Source organism: Anomalospiza imberbis, chromosome 7 (assembly GCF_031753505.1).
Source record: "Anomalospiza imberbis isolate Cuckoo-Finch-1a 21T00152 chromosome 7, ASM3175350v1, whole genome shotgun sequence".
Classification (NCBI taxonomy): domain Eukaryota; kingdom Metazoa; phylum Chordata; class Aves; order Passeriformes; family Viduidae; genus Anomalospiza; species Anomalospiza imberbis.
This window is the reverse complement of record NC_089687.1, coordinates 28,271,576-28,284,748: the sequence shown is the minus strand read 5'-3', so window position 1 is coordinate 28,284,748 and position 13,173 is coordinate 28,271,576. Positions and strand designations below refer to the sequence as shown.

Sequence of the window (13,173 nt, the reverse complement as noted above, 5' to 3'; positions counted from 1 at the left end):
CAGGGCATCTGTGAGCTCTAAAATGTTTTTTACCTTTTGCTTTCCATTCAGATCAAGGGGGTTTAAGTGTTTGGACATATAGGTAATTTAAATTCAATTTGTTTTATTTGTAGTGGCTGACAAGAAATAATCCAGTGTAAGTTTTGGCCTGCACTATGGACCTCGGGATCTATAAAACAAGAGACATCATTCTTCCATTTTTCCTTAGCTTTTTCCTATCCTCCCCCAAATCACAAGCCTTTGAAAAGTGCTATGTTCAAGTATGGCTCACTGAGGCTCATTGTGTATAATATCTGCTCATGAAAACATTTCTTGGCATCTCTGAACATCAAACTTGCAGAGTATAGATGAGAAAAGCTCTACTGCCTTTTGACATCTGCATAGCCTGAAGAGTTAATATACCTGAGTCTCCCAAATCTTGCTACCAAGCCTGAGTGTATGTCTAAGATGAGATGAAAAGAGGGTATCTGGTTAGAATTAGAAGATTCTTCCAAACCACAAAGTAAACAGGTGACTCTAAGTTTGCCCAACTCATTTTATTATTGATTAGTCTGTAAATCTGTCTATTTGGGAGTAAAACACTCCTGGCTTTGTGTTTGCAGAATGCTTCAGTTTTGCTAATCCTGATGTAAGGTACAGTGGAGGTTAGGATAGCGTATTGATTTTAACCAACAGCTGATTTAACCCCACTCAGAAAAGACACAGATAAACAGTCGTTAACAATTCTTCCAATTTATGCATGTTATACTCCCACAGTGGCAAATTTCAGGAAAATAAGCTTACTTAGATTAGTCATTAGGCTTTTTTTTTTCACATCCTTCTAACCTGACATTAAGGAACATGAGATTTTGCAATAAAATATTAAATACACTTCATCCCTGATGGAAAATATTTTTATTCTTCTTAAAATTCTGTTCAATTAATACCAGAGAAATTTAAGTTATTTTGAGGATTACATTGAGATCATAATCAGATTGCTTTTTTTTTTTTTTTTTTTTTTTTGAGGTGACTTTTCCTAAGGAATTGAGAGAGAGTGGCCAACTTTACACACATGAAAAAGAACCAAACATAAATGTTTTTAGCAGTTTTCAAATTCATGTAACCCTGTGCTTGGAAGTGGTATCAAGAACTAGACCAGCCTGCATATAATTTTAGTTCCAGTTTAAAAGGAAGACTTTATAGGGTATCTGTTCTCTGTTTGCATATACTACCACTTTAAATCAGTGTAGAAGCTGTCAGAAATATTGCTGGGAAATACTGTCTTGACTTTTTTCCAGGGGAAACCAGCTTTCTTTGACATGAGGCAAATGTGGGTATAGCTCTCTCCTTGTGAGGCCAGTCAGGCACAGGTGATCTAAAGACAGCAATGTACTTTTAACACTTACTTGCTTCAAGTGCATCTGGTTTAGCATTTTTGTTTGGATCAAGGGGCAGTTTTGAAGCAAATCTCTGGATCATCCTAACTTAATGACTTGGTTCACATCACAGAGTAGCTTCTGAGTGCAAACTGACCTCTCAGTTGAAGCCATGAGCTATTGCTCTCTTCTCCCATGCGCAGATCTTCTATCCTTGGGACTGGACCTGTACCACCACCAGAAGTGCCAGTGGAGTGGATTTCAGGCTCTCATCACCGATGCTCTCCCCACACAGACCCACTGCTATTGGGTTATTTGATACTTTCCCTCACATCCTTGCAAAATCTGACCCTGCAAAAATCTTTCAGAGAGCACATGTTAGGAGGAAGGTTGTATGATTAACAGACAGAAGAATAGCCTAAATTCCATTCTTGGTATATTGACAGATTTTCTCAAAACTCTTTAACTATCTACATATCTACAAAGTAGATATGAATATGACTCCTGCTGATGTTGGTAGCAATTTCCTTCTGAGGTAGCAAGATTAGAGATTGTAAGGGTAGCTTTTGAACTAGATTATTACCAGAATACTTTCTATCTTTAGTAAGATGAATTCCTGGTTAATAGGTATCATTTAAAACTAATGCTGCTTCCCCAGGAACTGTGCAGTTCATGCTAAGCAAAATAATCCCAAAAAATTGCAGGTAAGTGTGTGGGTGCCATGTATATTTTTAACACTCAATATATCCATTGAGCTAGCAGGGCACACAGTACACTTGAACCTACTCTTAAGTAATTACCAAAGAATGGAGGAAATTAAATACATCTATTGGACAAAACTCTTCACAGTAGTTAACAAGTTCACATAGCCTGAAAGTTAGCAACAACTACAGCTAAATTTCTGTGTATGTGTCACAGCTGAAGAAATACTAAAAGCAAAGATCAGAGGAGTTAAAAAGAACTCTGTGAAAAACAGTCATTGGTAAATGTTCTCATTAAGTGGAATTACCACCTACCTTAAACAAGAGTCATTACTATTATCATTAGACTTGAATAAGAATTCATCTTTAACACTCCGTCAAATCCCCAAGAAAATTTCTGTTATAAGGTATATGACATGCCTTCCCTTCCCTCCCTAAAAACTAGGCAACTAGCAACTAAAAATGGGCAACTTGACAAAGCTTCACTGGTTGCACAAATGTATAAACTCTGTTTTACCTAGATTATAGCATGACTTCTGGTATTATTTCAGGCTGTCCATTAAACACCTTACTTGTTAACTTCTCGAACTTCAATCACTTTGGCCAAAAATCTGAAGATGGGTGTGACTTATGACGTGAATCTTCATGTAAGTGAAATTAATTCTTGGCAAACATCTAACCTTGAAAATCAGATTGGAAAAAAATGTTTAGTCATTTACAAAACTAAATAAGACATTTTACCATTCTTCCTAAAAAAATTTCTAATGTCAGTTTCTTCTTTATACCTGGTGCCAAATTTGGTGGAAGAATCACTTTCTTATCAGGAATCTACCCTTTCCTGTCTACAAAATTTGGTTCAATTGTTGCTACCTGCTATGACTGTTTACAGAATCTATCTCAGATTTTACCCCACTTTTCATTCCAGGCTTTACCTAATCTAGGCTCCACTCAACCTTGGGCCTGCCTCTGGCCTCTAAGCAGAGGCTGTGAAACAGGATTAAATATGATCTAATTTGAGGTCCTGATATTACCATTTCTCACAATTAATTGGCATATTTTTAGGGAAAACAATACTCCTAAAATAAAGGATTATTCCTCAGAGCTAAGAATTTGCAGGAATCTTCTATAACAACAGCATTTTAATTATTAAAAACACTGGATTTGCCTGAAAGTATCAGCAGACTGAAAAGAATTCATCAGTGACTTCATCTGGAACAAGAACATCATTAAGACAGAGACATACCACAAAAGTCTCTCTTGTTAAGTTAGAGAAGACACAACATTTATACTACCTAGAAAATACAACATGATGTGTAAGGATAGTGAAGATTTTTCAAAGATGTAGGAAGCAAGACAAAACAAGAATTAACAAAAAAAAAAGGAAGCATCAAATGAATGTGTGTGTGTAAATATATTTAAAATATAAAAATTGAAAACATATGCAGTATGTTTTAAAATGAAGATTTAACTACATTTATTTTACATTGCATTTTGCAGTTGCATTTATTTCACATTGCATTTTTTACCCAGCTTAAAAGCTTAACTATAGCTTTAAAGGCAAAACTTGGGCTTTAAAGGCAACTTGGGGTTGCTTTGCCAAAATGTGAGTGAAACTTAGCAACAAGTACATATTTGTATAAATAAAGTACATCATTCTTTTTTATTGTTTTATAATATCATGTTCATGATGTAACAGTGCAGACACAGTAACTGCTAAGACTTAAAAAAATCACTTTAAGAATTATCTAGCAAAACATTTTCTCATCAATAGCTTTGCCTAAGTCTCGTCAATGCTAAAATTGGTTATTATTTGCTATCAGTGTGAATGCATATGTGAAGAAATCAAACATTTTTCCCCATTGCTTTCCCTGTCTTGCAAATTAGATGTTCATCACACAGGAAAATATGTCAGTTTTCATGCTTCATCAGCCCTGTTCAATTGGCACAGGAGAACCACTTTTGGCTCCCAGCAGAACACTTACTTTTAAGGGCTTCCCAAAATGCAGTGTCTAGGTGCAAGTACTGGCTTATGTAAGCTGTGCTTCAGCACAGCTCCAAGACAACTGTATTTTCAGCCAGTTTATGATACAAACTACGCCCACTGAGGAACAATTGTGTGCCTTAAGGATGGAGATGGAGCAAAATGAGTGTAAAAAAAATCCACATTAAAATAGATATTGCAGGCACTTGCTGACTTATGTTCAGACAAACACATAGATGTTTTTATCTATCTTACCATTCTTAGTTTGAGTGAACTCCTTGACTCTTCTTGAAAATCCGTTCCTATCTGAAGTAGCTATGGACAACACAGCAGAGTCTTTGTACAGGGGACTGCATGACACTGAACACAGAACATGTTATATACACCTATCACCAACCAATCTTGCTTTCTTAATCTTCTATGCAAGACTTTAATGTCAAGCTTCCTTTTGTCAGCTCTCTTTTTTATTAGTCATCAAGAAGTATCAAAACCAATTGCTCTTTTCCTTCAAAATTAATGGTTCTCCACAAAGAAAAGCAGATAAATGCAGATCCTTCAGAAGGAGTCAGAAAAATAGACAACCTTTTATTCTCTTCTAGAGAAGAATTTAACTAAACCCTCACTTAGCTGTACCACACATAATTCTAAAATCTCTGCATCTTGTTGACAAACAGATCAAAAATACAGTTGACTCAGTGTTCCCTGTAGGTTTGATTTTTATAAAACTTGAAATCTGTAGATTCCCCATAGATCCTTTCTGGATAAAAACTTCAGGGGTCAAAGGTTGCAATATAGGGGAGAATGAAAAGGTTTTAAACCTTTGATGGCAGAAGAGAATTCATTTGACAATAAATCTCTCTCTAATGTTAAATGTGTAAAACATATCCTAGGAAGGATAAAGTACTTTAATATGTTATACACATCTAACTGTGCAATACACTGCAGAGTTTTTGGTAGATGCAGACTTCAGCTATGACAGCACTGTATTGTTCTCAAATAATTAAGCTGATTAAACCTTGTATGATTTCACAAAATACAGAAAAGATCTGCAACATATTTCTGCATGAAACAATAATTCCCTCTATTAAAACACTGCGTGGTAATTACCTTCTCTGTTGTCTTTAAATTAGTGTCCTTAGGTCAGTTTGTGTGGCAGTATGTGGATATGTAATACGTTTTTTTTGTTGGTTTGGGATTTTTTCCCCTCCTCTTGGTTGCAGTGACTTGGTATGATGTTCTCTGACTTGTACAATGCAGGCTGGGGTTAAGTCCTTCATTCCCTTACAGTCTCATCTGTCCAGTACTGCTTAACATAAATGTTTCTTCAATGTGGATATTGTCCATCTTCTTTTAGTGTTACTTATTTTGTGACATTTTAAACTGAAACAAAGCAAAGTAACTGTGGTATACATATATTTTTAAATTTTTAACATAAAATTTAGAAGGAAGCTAATGAAAAAAAGTTCAGTGGTATCTAGACCTGTCCCTCAATTAGCATTTCTTTGTGTTGAATATGATAAATGCCTCAATACCCTCAACAGAAGTTCTAGACCTTTTAAAACATGGAATTATACATTTATATATTGTGTGCGCATATAGATGTATAAATTTCACATCCTTTAAATAGCAATTATGCCCTGTAGCCAAGCATTTGCTAGTAGCTAATGACTGGTTAAGGTGAGCATGTTCTCTCTTATTTTCTTCCTTAACCAGTGACTGCCAACAGGTGCCAAACACATTAATTAAGGAATTAATTTAGAAACCAGGGAGAAATTAATATTTCCACAGAGTCTCACTGCCTTTAAAGCTGGTAACTGTAATTTTGAATAGTCTTACATCCCCAGTGACTACTCAGCCCTAGCCCCAGCTCGCTCAGCCCTACCCGTTCTATTTCCCATCTCACTGTGTAATCTCTTCTCACCTCTTTCCTGGGCTTTCACCCTTGCTGCACTCCACCCCACCTTTCCTGAGGTGTCCACGTGGATAATCTCATTATAACTAAATACCCCTGAAGAATTACAAGGGACAGCACCACGCTCGCACGAGCTCTTCCAGAGGCTGCCCACGGCTCCTGCCCTTCCCGGGAGGTTCCCGTTCCCCGCCTCCCGCTGGCTCCGCACGGGCACCGAGCGGGGCCGCGGCCGCTGCAGGTGCGGCCGCCAGGGGGCGGTGTCGGCCCAGCCAGCGCCCTCCGGGCCCGGGGCTGTGAGGGGCAGGCAGGAGCGAGACCGTCCCGGGCCGCCGGCCGAGAGCGGAGCGAGCGCCGCTGCCCCACGCAACCTGCTTCTCTTTTGGCTCGTTTTTAAGAGGCGGAGGAATCCCAACGTGAGTCTTCGTCTCTCTTTTGCCAGCTGTCCCTTGCAGCATCCACTCTGCTGGCCCGCCGTCAGCAGCCTCAAGGTGCCCCTTACACCCGCATCCCCTACGACCGGCGCTGGCAGCATCCCTGCTCCTACCACGGTGCCTCCACTTGAGGGCTACGCGTGCCGCAGGGTGTTTAACCTCAGTCACCCTTTCCACAAGCTGCTTTTACCCTGGCACAGAGGCAGCCCAAACCTGCCTAAAACACGCGCGGGGAAGCATTCCCGCGGCCGCCCCGGCACACGAAAGCTCTCGACAGGCAGCACGGTCCTCCACAGGCCCCCTTCGTCAAGGTCGTGGCGGGGGCGACCAGGTGTTACAAGTCCTCCTACACCGCCCCGGCCGCCCCCCGCGCACCGCCCCGGCCGCCCGTCCAGGAGTCCGCGGGCACGCCCCTCCCCAGGGCCATTGGCTGCCGCTGCGCCGCCGGGGGGCGGCCGCGCCGCCGATTGGCCGAGCTCGCCGTCCGTCAACATAAGCCCGGCTCCTGTCACAACAGCGCGGGGCTGTGGCCGCACTTCCTGCGCGCTCCGCGCGTCCCCCGCCCCGCTCCTCTGGCACCGCGGAGTCCCGCGCGGGCACCTTCCGCCCCGGGGACGGACATGGCTCCTCCGGAGAAAGTTGGCGCTGCAGCCGCCGTGCCGTGAGAGGAGCGCCGCGGGACGCCGTCCGTTCCTCCGTCCGTTCCTCCGTCCGTGTGACTCGCCCGCCCTCTCAGCGCCCCGGAGAAGTTGACACTGCTCGGCGGGGCGATGGCAGAGGCTGCTGGCGGCAGAGAGCAGCCGGCGGCGGGCCGTGCTCCTCCCGACGCCGCTTACCGTGCCGAAGAGGAGTCCGAGCCGGCATCGCTGGACGCCGGGGACAGGAGGCGGGAGCGCCGGAGCGGCGTTTCGGCCGTGGGTACCGCGGAGCGCTTCCCCGGCGGCAGCCTGGGGCCGGCGGCAGCGTCCGACCCCGACGCCTGCCTGCTGGAGGCGGCCAAGGCCACCCCGCGGAGGAGCAGCATCATCAAGGTGAGGGTGTGCCGCGCCGCCGGGAAGTTTGCGCGGGTCCCGCCGCCGGGTTACCCAGGCTGAAGCCTCCCTTCGGTGCGCCCGTGCCCGTGGCTGGGGGCCGGGGTGGGCAGAGGGGTGGTGGGGCTCCTCCAGGGACGGCCTGCGCGCACCCTCCGCGCAGGTGAAGCGGCCGCTCCGCCGCGCAGCGCCGCTGCCCTGCCTGCGGCGAGCAAGGACGGCGGGGCCGCGGCGCCGCCTCACCGGAGACCCTGGGGCGAGGTGCGTGCCCGGACCGAGCGGCTCTCCGGAGGCTGTGATGGAGAGCTGCTCCCGCCGCCCTTGAGAGGGGTCGGGGTCCCCCCGCGCTCGTGCGTCACCCGTGGGGCAGCTTCCCGCCGAGCTGTAAAGTTTTTGTGTAGTAGCTCGTATCTGTTCTTATTTAATATTTATGGAGCACCTGGAAGGCAGAATAAATAGCTTCTACAGCGCTGGCTTTCTTAGTTCTTGAGCAGCAAAATATGCAGTGTCACAAATTAACAGAAGGTGTGTTTGGAGACGGACTGTAGTGCAGGTTGTTGCGGAGCAGCGCCGGGTGTTTAGCACCTTTAATGTGAAATTAACAGGTCGGGCGTGACATTAAAGCCTCCGCCTTTGTTATTGTCTGGTAAGGAAAATGGTTTTATGATTATGTTGATCCTTCTTTTTTTCCAGTTTAATTTTTTTTTAAATAAACTCTGTGGTTTTGAATTAAATGGCATCTCCTTGCAAGTATATAGGCTTAATCGCCAGTTTCTGGGGAACCGATGAATGAAATCTCCTGGGCGAACTTAATTTAGCATATGGTCACACGTGATCCTCTTGTTAGTGATTTGCACTTGGAAGGCATCGGGAGAACTGCGGGAAATAAGACTTCTCATCTGTAAATGTGTGAAGGCACTGGACAGAGCTCTACCTTAATGCTGGAAGCTCAGGACGCATGCTTAGTTCTTGCAACTTAATATGTCTATTCAAAGGAAGAACAGATACGCGAAATACTTGGTTTTTTTAAAGCTTTAAACGTTCAGAGGAGACCGAGGTAGTTAAATGCAAAAGAGCCTCGAGGGTCCTTTGTAAGTTTCACGTTGAAATATTAACCCATTAAGTCCAGCAAGGCGTTAAGGGTGGTTTTAGTTTTGTAAAGACATCCACTGAATGTGATGGGAATGCTTCCAGTCAGAAGTTGCATAAATGTATAAATGCTTTACTAAGTCAGGACCAAAGTTCTGTAACTGTACTGGTATGGAGATGATATTTTCTCTTAGAATTGTGTGAAGGTTTCAGAAATTGAAAATACACAGTCTTGAATTTCAGTTAAAAATGTATCATTATTTTTACAGACTATACCAGTTCTGTGTGGTAGGTGTGTTTTAATGTCATAAGTGGTTATAATTGTTAATGACTGAGTAGCATTTTCACTACCGGTTGATAGCTTGGTATTATTAATTTAGCACATCTGATAATGATCAGCACATTAGCACATAGTGGTAATGATCACTCTTCCAACTGGAGGAAGTTTCTTGAATCCTAGGATGGTGTTTATAAGGAGAAAGATTCCTGACAAAGGTAAGAAAGAATTAACTTTCTTATATAAGGAACTGGTAAGGCCTCATCTGAAATCATGAGTAAACTCATTTTCCTCTGCTTAGGATGGTGCATTCAAACTGGAGCAGATGCATAGAAGGATAACTAGGATGGGCTGATAAGGTCTCTGGATTGAATACTGTATGAGGGGAAAAACAGATTTCCTGGACAGAAGCAAAGGACTCTTATGTGTAGATCCAGTCTGGAAACTAGAAAGTTACTCTGGGCCCTGTAAGGGTTTGGAATGGTCTTATGATAGGAATGGAATGAAAAATACCATTGTTAATCTTAAATGTAATTGTTAAATAGATGGATTAAATTAGATAACACGGCTGTGTCTCATAGCAGGTGTCTGAACTTGAGAATTCACAGGCTGTGCATCTCTAAGGCACGGTGTTGGGACCCCATAGAGAGCACTACATTTCTTTTCCCTCAAGGTTATCTCAGTGGTATATAAAAGTGTTTTAAATTGCAGTTTTCCTTTGGCATTATATTATGAAATACTATTAACTTTGGGTAGAAATGAAATAATGTTTTTTTTCTGCATTTTCAGGAGTTTCTAATGTACTAGGACATATTCATCAGGTTAAATGCAAATTTTATTTGGAATTAAGATAGAACCCTCCAACATTACATTTTCTTCTTTTTTCAGGACTTCAACATGCAGGATTTCTGCTCAAGCATTATGTTTTACGGGGAAATTAATTTTCTAATAATTTATTATATTTATTTTACTCCAAAATGTCCATATGTTCATATAAATCTATAGTCAAAATAATATTCTATTGCTTTCTCTAAGCTGATCTTATCTGCTGAAAAATGTGACTTAGGAAAGCAGAGGAAGTTGCACATAAGGATAAGCTCTTACTCTGCAGGAGTTGAACACTCTTGCTCTCTTTTCCCATTTCTCTCCCAGCTATTTAAAGTTGTACTTTAAACATGTGTGGTCTTGCTCAATTAAGCAAAAAGTTAAAATTCTGTAAATTTAGGTGGTCGAAGTACACTTCTAACAGCATTTTTTCCCCAGCTGTCTTTTGGAATTCTGGAAGTCTCAAGGTTAGCATCTGAGAGTTCAGTTCCAGTGGAAGCCAGACTTGCTTACATTGGAGTGTTCTGGCAGCCACAGTATAACTGTGAAGTACAAAGGCTGAACAGGGACTTGCTTTAAAAACCTTCCCTGCAGCAAATTCCACTTGGCATATATTGCAAGTAAAATATGAACCCTTCTAAATTATCTTCAGTGCATTCATGTGCTCTATATTTGGTTTCAGAAACAAGAGAACTCGTTTATATAAAAAGAACAAAATGTAGCCAGAAAATTGTTATTCCCATTTTGCTTTGCTGATGTTCACAGCTTTGTAGATTGAGGTAAATGTAAAATAACATTCATGAGAAATAGTGGTAGCTGTTCTTGTGCACTAGGTTGTTTCCCTAATGTGCATTAGTTGGTTTTTTTTAGGTTTTGTGTTTTGGTTTTGTGGGTTTTTTTCTAATGCAAGGAAGAGGTAAATGGTCTTAATCCAGAACTGGAATGAGAAAGGGAGTTTGACACAAGGAACCTGAAATCAGCAGACAAGAATGCTTGGAGATAAAACTAGAGAAAATTCTCAAGAGATCGTAGAACTTGACCTGTTTTCTAGGAAGCCTGAAGATGGAGTATGCATTGACTAAATGATTTGCCAAGTTTTTTTTTTTGTGGTTTTTTTTTTTTTTTTGTTTGTTTTTTTGTTTTTTTTTTGTTGTTGTTGTTCTTGCTTGTGAATAATCCAGGCCCACTTGTTTGCAAATAGAATAATAATTGCAACCACTTTTAGGCCAGGAGAGCAGAAGACAGAAGTGCTTGGAGAACTGGATTTCTGCTTTCTTTACATGTAATGCTTTGCAAGCCTTCCTGTGTGGGGGGCTCTAAACAGAGTAAATTGATGTTGTTTTCATTCTGGCATGTTCCTTCTGCCATTGCCATGTATGAGCACTTTAATAAATGAGTAGGAAGGCTGTGTAATTTGTTATGTAATGCTACTGAAATGCTTTGTAGCTTTCTACCAAAATATTTCTCTGTCAATTCTTATCAGGCATCTCTCTCTGCTTTGTTTGCTTGCAAGACAAACTTTTTCCGATCATGCGTTTGTTTTCTTCCTGGATCTTTGTTTTAAGATACTGTAGCAGATAATGCAGCAGACTGTGCCCATGAAATGAACTTGAAGTAGCAGCTGCAGCCTCTCTAACTCAGAGAATTTAACTTCAGTCACAGTAGAGCTGTGAGACCTTTCACTGAAGTTCTTCCAAAGGCTATTTGCCTGCTTCATGTAGAGATTTCCTTTAAAAGCCAGTTGAGATGTCCTTGTTCAAAATACACTACTAGCCTAAGAACTGCAAGTTTTAGGGTTTTGCAATGTAATTAATCAGTGGAGGCATATCAAGATAGCCAGCTGTCTTATTTCAAGACTTGTATTTATGCTTGTGACGTTCTCAGCTTAAAAAAAAACCAACCTGCAATGAAAGCAATAAGGCTTAGTTTCTTTCAGTTTGTTCTGATGTGTGGTGACAGAATTTAAGTATTTCAAATAAATGCCACATCTGTCTATGCAATGTAACTATTTAAGACTGTTTTCAGAAGAGTTTTTCGGGACTGTAATGATTCTCCAGAAGCTTTTACATAGCTTTTTGTTGTGTAAGCTTGCATTTAGGAGCTTGCTGCTTAAGAAATTAAATTATGACTATGTAAGATTCATTAAAGCTGATCAACTACTTGATAGTCCAGTGCTGATTTTATTATGAATGCATTCTTTGATGTATAGGTACCAGAGGAAAAAAGGAGAATATGTAAGTTGAGATTACATTAAATAACGTGCTAGAGCCTAAAAGTGTATTTAGAAGGGCAAGAATGACATGGCTAGCCATGCAAAGACTGCTACAAAATGGGAAATTCACCAGATAGATCTGAAAAAAGGTAACTGGTGGGTCATATTTTTATGTATGTAAATTCCCAAACATTGTGGGAAACGGGGAACTGGTATTTGCTCGCTTTCACAGAATGTGAAGTAAGGTTAAAAAACAGTGATAGTTCTTTAGCAGCAGGTTGAGAATTAATGACAGTATTTCCTGATGCTGCATGTGAGTAAATCATGCACTTTACAGCCCCAGAAATCTGTGCAGTCAGACATGTAAATGGGTTTGAGCAGGTTTGAAATGACAAATTGATGAAGAGAGCTTCAGAGTGCACCAAAAGCATGTGGCTTTGAAAATTCCTGAACTACAAGTACTTGAACTCTGGGAAGTCGCAGCAAAGAATCGACCACTTTGTACTTCCTTGCTTCTTATGTGTCTCCCCAGGCATGTCATTGTCTTGGGATACCAGCCTAGGTTGATCTTTATCTAACCCAGTACCTTTTTGTTAAAAAAACTTAAATGAATTGTTAAGAGACCCAGGAAAGTGGTTTCCATTATTCCTAGTATAAAATTTTCTGAGAAATTAATGAGTCTTCTTTGTTAATTTAGTTATTTAGAATTAATGTTTGCCAGCTTTACAGAAGAGAAGTGGTTTGAAGATATTTTTTGGATTGCTGTGGCATAGCTGTTTATATTTTCATAACACTGCACCTCTGTTCCATACACTGCTGTTTTTCCTTAAGCATCTATTCAGGACAATTTTGGACAGAACAAATACTGGTTATAGACCTGCTTTTGTCAGATGAGTTAGATCCAGTAATTAGTATCAGTGAAAATGGGCAGTTTTTCTTTGAACTGTTGCATTTATCACTGAGATCCATTCTCATGGAGGGCAGCAGGCATTTCAGACTGGGGTTTAACTTCCATCTCTTTGTTCTTAAAGCAACATCAGTAGATCCAGTATAGCTGTGCCTAAGTTGGTAGCACTGTAGTAAGAAAGATTTAGGTCTTGTGGAATTTTTGTGTCAAGCTATCAATAATTACCATAGCAATGGAAACCACTGTATATAAAATTATTGAGGTGCAAGATTTGGGCATATGGGTCTTGGGAATCTAAAGGCTCATCTGGCAAAAAGTCTCCTAATAGTTAATGGGTGCCTTTACACTGACTTGTCTAAACTTTACTACTTGAAAAATTTTAAACAAATCCAAACAATCTACATCCAGGCCAAACTGCTTCCTTTGAACTTTATAGCAAAAATGTCTGCTAA

General features: G+C 41.2%; 1 protein-coding gene across 1 annotated transcript in view; it reads left to right on the top strand.

Annotated features, from left to right (window-relative positions):
- Window positions 1-6,935: 6,935 nt before the first annotated feature.
- The window catches only part of PLCL1 (phospholipase C like 1 (inactive)), a 182,826-nt gene continuing 176,588 nt past the window's right edge, over window positions 6,936-13,173 (top strand). The window contains exon 1 of the mRNA XM_068196255.1: window positions 6,936-7,411. Within this exon, the coding sequence (XP_068052356.1) occupies window positions 7,151-7,411 (261 nt within the window). The 5' untranslated portion in view covers window positions 6,936-7,150. The remainder of the gene's footprint in view (window positions 7,412-13,173) is intronic.